We start from the raw sequence: 7,754 nt of genomic DNA on the forward strand, positions 1-7,754 counted from the left end.
GAACAGAGATAATCTTACTGAGTAATGGGAAACAGGGATAATCTTACTGAGTAATGGGGCACAGAGATAATCTTACTGAGTAATGGGGCACAGAGATAAATGGGGATAGTAGATGAGATTCTGGAAATGAAGAAGGACAACTGTGCATATGATAGGTAGCTAGTTGTGATAATTCTGGTGCTAAACTAGTGAATCAGATTCATGAATTACATGAATCACCGGTCATTTTGGTCCCTCTCAGCCATCTCTTCCTTGACATCATGTGTTATATTATACAGTACAGTTACAACATTATTGCACTACAGGCAGGGTGAGTAGTAATACAGGAGACAAACATAATAAGCTGTCACCATGAGGAGTTTGTGTTCTGTAACAACGGTTAGAACAGTCAAATACATTTGCGGCATGTTCTTTCAATTTGATATGATCTGTTTCGTGGACGTTTGACAGAGATTTTTCTCTGAGGGTAGAAAACACTCAAAATGACATATCAAACATAACTGAACAATAGCAGAACTAACAATGGCTTTTCACGGAAAACACTGCAGGACAGGTCTCATTGTGATGTGTAATGGAAACGGCAAATATAGGAGACATTTTCTTCAGATCGACAACATTTTTATCCATTCAACATGGGTGGAGTTTTCTTTTGTCAAACTTTCTTTATTGCAACAAATGATGATAGAAACTGTGTTTTTCTGAAAAATGTATTGCCAAATACTTTTGAAGGTACGCAAGGACACGTGATTTCAACACGTACTATGAAGCGCCACTCCACATTTGAATTATAAATGCCTACAGCCTGCTAAATCAATGTTTTAACTATAAAAAATGATGTTTCTTTGCAGGATCCTTGTCCTGACTTTCAAGAATGGCTGAATTGCTTCACATAGATTTTCTGGTTGGCTGGATGCAAGTTTCACCACCCAATTATTCTTGGCTGTCGACAATTTATTAATGCGCAATTTGCCTAAACGGGTCATGGAAACACTTCAACCACTTCATTTTTATTCGACACTGTAGGTTTTTCCGAAAACGTGTTTAATTAGTTGTGACGTCATTACGTACAGCCGTTTTTATCGACATAAGTTTGTTTTCAATGGAAACTCACTGTAGCAGGTAATTGTCGAATCTATCATCTATGCGAACTTTCTATATGTCAACAAAAAAAATTAGTGGACAAGTTCATGGAAACATAGCTATTGAATGGAAACCCTGTAGACCAGAAGGCAATTCTGCTCAAGTTTAGCCATGCTGAATAACCATGTCTTCACTGGAGGGGAAAACTGCCACACGAAAAACAGTTCAACCCATCTCCCAGGCTGTTTCGCTGTAGACTTGTCTACTACGTGGCGGTGTGGACGGTGAGCTCTCTCTCAGAGCTCAGGCTGGTGGAGGTCGTGTCTTTGCGGCTGTCCCTGGACCTCCTATCCATGGTGGAGGAGGTAGCCTCCGTGGTGGTGCCCTCCTCCCAGGTGCGGAGGGGGCAGACGCGGGCAGCCAGGCTGGGCAGATGGGGCTGCGTGGATCGTCCATCGGTCACGGCGAAGCAGCTGTCCTGTGCAGAGGTGTGGCAGAGAAGGCCCTGCCTGCAGAGCGGACCACACAGTAGGGCCAGGAACTCCTTCCTCACACTGCGGTGCATGTAGCCGTAGATGTAGGGGTGGAGGCAGCACTGCAAGAAGAAGAGCACCAGGGCTAGGGAGGCTAGCCATGGAGGCACAGCAGCACTGGAGTGAATGGACATTGTGTTGAGAACACTGTAAGGTCCCATGCTCAGGATGTACGATGCCATGATGACAAACACCACCCGGGCTGCCTTGCAGTGGTAGTGGAAACGTCTGTGCCTGCCCCGGATGGGGTACCCTCCGGCCGAGAAGGAGTCCAAGGGTGGGGGTGGCTGTTGGGGCAGGCGCTGAGGGCTACCGATGCAGGGGCCTGGGGGTCCGGAGGCTGGTTAGGCTGGGACTTAGAGTGGGTCTGGATGGGGTGCACCAGGGCGTTCTGCCTCCTTGCTGCCCTGAACACCATCCAGTAACAGCCCAGCATGATGAGCACAGGCAGCCAGAAGGAGAACGTGGCAACCAGGGCTGAGTAGGACAGGCTAGAGGACCACACCACAGAACACACGTTATGCCTGCGGTCAAAGTCTATGGCCCCCCAGCCGTAGAGGGGTGGCGTGCTCTGGAGCAGGCTGAGCACCCAGGTGCATGCGATGAGGTTGGTGCCCAGATGAGGGGTCATACGGGTGGGGTAGGACAGTGGGTGGATGATAGCCAGGTAACGGTCCACTGACACCACGATGATGGTGTTGACCCCGGCAAAGGCAAACAGGTGCATGAGCACCACCAGGGCCTGGCAGAGGCGGGCGTCCAGGGGCCACACGCCGGGCATAGTGGCAGCGATGGCGAAGGGCATGACCAGCACGGTCTGGAGCAGGTCTGCCAGGAGGAGGTTGAGCACGAAGCGGTTGGCCACGTGGAGAAGCTGAGGCTTCCTCTGGAACACCAACAACACCACCACGTTACCAAACAGAGACACACACACGATGGCTGAGATCAGCACCATCTTCACCACGCTGTTGGCCACCGATGGCCAGTCTGTGGGGCCAGGAGGACCAGAGGAACCAGGGTCCCAGGGCACGGTGCTGGAGTTACTGCCCACACTGGGCGCCTCGGAAGTGGGCATGCTGAGGCTGGTGGGGTGAGGGAGACAGCATGTGTGGCTGGCTGTAGCTCCGACAGGGTCCCCAGTTTCCACCCGACGTCTCACAGGTCCTTCTTATCTGTCAGTCGAATTTCCATCTTGAAGGAGAGGATGACAGAGAAGAGAAAAGCACAAGCTCAAACGGGCTTTGTCTGCTTTCAAACATCATAACATGTCACACTCTAATTCTAAAGGACTACACTGTTGAGGCGGATTCATTTCACACTGAATTCATTCATTTAGCTGCAAGACCATTGCACACTGACAGTGGTTTGTGAAAGTATTCACCCCCATTGGCATTTTTCCTATTTTGTTACAACCTGGAATTCAAATAGATTTTTGGGGGTTTGTATAATTTGTTTTATGGCAATTGTTCTTTGGAACTGCTGCACTAGACATGTAAAGAGAGTATCACAATGAGTTTGCCTGTGCCAATCTGAGACCCAATCACCAGACACATTAGGCTACTGATCTCACGGACCAAAATCCACAATTCCACGAGACACAGTAACAGTACATACCCCACTTTAAATGCAAATAAATATATATTTGAAACAAGGGCGAATTGAAATGAAGAAGGAAAAGGATTCAAACAACCTCCTCCGCATTTCCATTGTTCATCCTTGCTCACTGATGTCCCCATAAAATCAATTGTAGACATGCAATTGATATTGTGTCTTCTGCTCTTCATCGTTTCCAAACAGCAACAAACATATCACTGGCAGAGGCATACGTTTTACCTTGAAATGGCCATCTTTGTTATGTGGCGGATTCTGTTGAGATGCTGAAGGCTGGTGTTTTGGTCGGTGATGATGCTCCGTTCTCCTCAGCACCAGATCGCTGGTTCCCCCATTGATACGGTTCGATTGTCATTGCTTCGCCGCGCTCCCATTTTAATCAGTCACTGCTATATCGTCAATGTCAGCAGCCTCCCCACGGCTTGTCATCACTCACTCAGCGGGGGCATCTTATTTTCACAAGAATATAACCTCCACTGCTCTTTACTGTTAATTTTCATGACAGATCAAACCCAACGGACTAGAAATACTGCCCTTACCCATTGATAGTGGGTTAGCCCTATACACAGTCGATTCGAGCTCGTCATAAAACAACGACACCTGCCTTGTGAGACTGATAGCTGCTCATCTGTAATCAGCTACATTAGCCCCATTTCTCTTTGTGCAAAATGCAAAGGATTATTGGTTAACCCCCGCATGGTTAACTTCCCCCCTGCAGTCATATTTCAACCCTGATTTAGATCGATGTACACTACATTACCAAAAGTATATGGACACCTGCTCATCAAACCTCTCATTCCAAAATCATGGGAATTAATATGGAGTTGGTTTTCCCTTTGCTGCTATAACAGCCTCCATTCTTCTGGGAAGGCTTTCCACTACATTTTGAAAAATTGCTGCGGGGACTTGCTTCCATTTAGCCACAAGAGCATTAGTTAGGCCTGGCACGCAGTCAATGTTCCAATTCATCTCAAATGTGTTCAAGAGGGTGCTGAGGTCAGGGCTCAGTGCAGGCCAGTCAAGTTCTTCCACACTGATCTCGATAAACCATTTCTGTATGGACCTCGCTTTTGTGCACGGACGGGTGCATTGTCATACTGAAACAGGATAAGGCCTTCCCCAAACTGTTGCCACAAAGCTGTAAGAACAGAATCGTCTAGGATATAGTTGTATGCTGTAGTGTTAAGATTTCCCTTCACTGGAACTAAGGGGCCTAGCCTGAACCATGAAAACCAGCCCCAGACCATTATTCCTCCTCCACCAAACATTACTCCACCAAACGGCACTATGCATGAAGACAGGTAGCGTTCCCCTGGCATCCGCCAAACCCAGAAATAGTACATCAGACTGCCAGATGGTGAATCGTGATTCATCACTCCAGAGAACACGTTTCTACTGCTCCAGAGTCCAATGGCAGCAAGCTTTACACCACTCCAGATGACGCTTGGCATCGCGCATCTTAGGCTTGTGTGCGGCTGCTTGGCCATGGAAACTCATTTCATGAAGCTCCTGACGAACAGTTGTTGTGCTGACGTTGCTTCCAGAGGCAGTTTGGAACTCGGTAGTGAGTGTTGCAACCGAGGACAGATGATTTTTATGCGTTACACACTTCAGCACTCGCCGGTCAAGTTATGTGAGCTTATGTGGCCTACCACTTCACAGCTGAGCCGTTGTTGCTCCTAGATGTTTCCACTTCACAATGACAACACTTACAGTTGATCGGGGAAGTTCTATCAGGGCAGAAATTTTACAAACTGACTTGTTGAAAAGGTGGCATCCTATGACGGTGCCACGTTGACAGTCACTGAGCTCTTCAATAAAGCCATTCTACTGTCAATGTTTGTCTATGGAGATTGCATGGCAACGGGTGTGGCTGAAATGACGAAATCCACTCATTTGAATGGGTGTCCACTTACACTATATACACAAAATTATCATCAAATGGGATTTTCCATTGTTTTGCACTATCAAATCAAATGTTATTTGTCACATGTGCTGTATACAACAAACAGGTAAACAGACGTTTACCATGAAATGCTTACTTAGGTGCCCTTCCCCAATAAAATAAATGGAAAAATTTCACTCTAAATGTATATTTGTGACCAAACTAGACCAAAGTCATTTACTGGAGTAAAGGCCTACACCTCGGAAATATCCACAGGTGCATTTTGTATGGATGGTAGGCGCACACTTGCATCCATTTTGAATCATTGCCAAATGATTTGATAGGAAAATCCTAAAGCTATATATAGCTACATGACAATGTGTGGAGTTTCATGTGTAGGCCTTCTATCCCAGTGTGTTTTATTGGATCTTCAATCATCTTAATGGTTTCTTAAATAATCCAATCAGACAGTTGATGAAGTGGGTATCATAATGTCTGGGATGTAAACAACATAGTGTGTCAGGAGCTGGCACAGCAACTGGACACAACCTGCAGTGAGTGAGATAGAGCTTTTCCTGATCCTGACCACATGATCTGAGACTGACCAGTAAGAAATCTGGGTGTTTGGATCTTTAAACCAGGCTACAATTGGCTCTGGATTGGTTTCTTGTTCAGATCATATGATCAGGAAATATGTAAAACCATGTATGCAATAATTCATAATTCATATAAATAGACCAATCGTCTTGCAGAAGTAGAACTAGGTTGGTTTTGACTTGAAACTATCCTAGATTGAATGTGTTAATTACATCATCATCCGGAAGTCTTTGCAGTTGAAAGCGTGGAGAAACAAAAGCATCTAGGATACTCTGCCCAATCCAATTAAACTGTAGCATCCGCAGCATCGTTCTATTCATCGTCTGTATTGAAGCCTCTTGTTACCAGTCTGCAGAATCAGGCATCAAAAAGTCCTTTGAAGTGCTGAGTAAGCACTCCCTGTTAGATTTGACTGCATATTAAATGCTTGGTGGCTCTAGGAAGACGTTCCTCTTCTTCCTCCTTATTGCACCATGGCCCCTGGTTCAAAGGGAGCCCCGCGGGCCCAGCAGCCTGCAGTGGCCTGTGGGATTACACTCTGTTCCTGTGGCTCTGTCAGGGAAACCCTCAGGGGCCACACACACACTGGGCAGGAAGGGCCCCCTTGTCTCTGGAGACTTCCAGCCAATACTACCCAGGTGTGAGGCCCCTATAACTCCCTCTGTCTCTTTTCTCTCTCACACACAGGCTGTTAACTAGTGCTCATTATAACCTTTGGCAGAGATGAGACGGATCAAAAGAGAAAGTCACAGTGTTGAAAAGAACCACAGAGAGGAGAGAGAGAGGAGATGAAACATATTTAGTCCCCAGACTGTTGATCGGAAGAACTAACGTTCCCAATGATCAGCCATGGAAATGGATTCCTTGATGAGTTCAAATCAAGTTGTAATATGAACCGGTTCTGATGAGGGAGAGCTATATCTGGGAGAGGCATTGCACTTTGGGTTTGGGCACTCATGATACTTCAGACCAGGCCCAGCTGCTACTGCCCTTGGAGGTGTAAAGTACGAATAGGCGAGTGGGAGAAAAACAATACTTCTATGTGTGAAGTGGCTAAAGGTCTGTGTTAGCTCTCTGAGGGGCTCTTTCCCAACACCCAGGTAGCAGGCCAAGGTCACAGAACCCTGTTCTTTTGTCAGATGAAGATTGAGCCATCAAATGTTTTCTGTGTAGCAGTGGCTTGTCAAACATTACAACAATGTGTGTGGGTCGTATGTGAGGAAATCTCTTATTACAGTTGTAAATGAGGAAGATTTTGAATGCACCATTTGTTTAGTGATGCCATTGGTTTTCAACTGTCATAACAGAGTGGTTTTATACTGCCATCTGGTGCTGAAATTAAGACTTTTAATCAGATTTTTTTTGGGGGGGGCTGGAAATGTACTGATTCATAGTTATCGTAATTATTTCACCATACATCACTACATTCATTTTAATTGAACGGATTAATGTAAATAATTAGAAAAAAATCTAAAGACTTCATATAACCACGAAAATTAACTTAGCACTTACCAAAAATGTATGCAGAGTGAAGTGTGTGGCAATGTTATTGGCAACAGCTTAGCCCACGTCATTCTGTTTCTAAACCACTGATATCCAAATCTTCATGATTAGCATTCCCTTCACATTGCCCATCCACATGCTTAATACATCAAACTCCATGACATTATTCAACAATTGCCTAAAAATCTACTGCTGTGCTGCCTCATCATAAATGTATTAGGCATATTAAGTACTATATAGCCTAGCTTAGATAGCTCTTTGATGGACATGCATAAAACACATATGTAAAGTTACATTTTACATTGACAATTCATTAGGGCAGCTAGACATTACATTGCTGAAAGGCAAGTCAGACTCACTGCTCTTGTAACTGAGCCAAAATGAAAAAGTTAAATGGATGAACTTACTGAGTTAAAACACTCTGGTAGCAGCCGAGTCAAATGTATTTAGAGACTACCAAGTCTACCTTCCCAAAATTCCATAACTCCTGTTCATTAGGGCACACACACACACACACACACACACACACACACACACACACACAC

The 7,754-nt window shown here is 45.4% G+C and overlaps 1 protein-coding gene across 1 annotated transcript; it reads right to left on the reverse strand.

The window, feature by feature from the left end:
• Positions 1-1,757: 1,757 nt before the first annotated feature.
• On the reverse strand, positions 1,758-3,836 carry LOC123994064 (probable G-protein coupled receptor 101). The gene is made up of 2 exons (XM_046296551.1): positions 3,447-3,836; positions 1,758-2,804 (listed from the first exon to the last, which is right to left on the reverse strand). Exon 2 carries the CDS (start codon positions 2,686-2,688, stop codon positions 1,777-1,779), a length of 912 nt encoding a protein of 303 aa, XP_046152507.1. The 5' UTR covers positions 2,689-2,804; positions 3,447-3,836; the 3' UTR covers positions 1,758-1,776.
• Positions 3,837-7,754: the final 3,918 nt, after the last annotated feature.

Source organism: Oncorhynchus gorbuscha, linkage group LG13, assembly GCF_021184085.1.
Source record: "Oncorhynchus gorbuscha isolate QuinsamMale2020 ecotype Even-year linkage group LG13, OgorEven_v1.0, whole genome shotgun sequence".
Lineage (NCBI taxonomy): Eukaryota > Metazoa > Chordata > Actinopteri > Salmoniformes > Salmonidae > Oncorhynchus > Oncorhynchus gorbuscha.

Excerpts from the sequence above, each read along its gene's own strand:
- LOC123994064 (XM_046296551.1), bottom strand. The coding sequence starts at position 2,688 with ATGCCCACTTCCGAGGCGCCCAGTGTGGGCAGTAACTCCAGCACCGTG.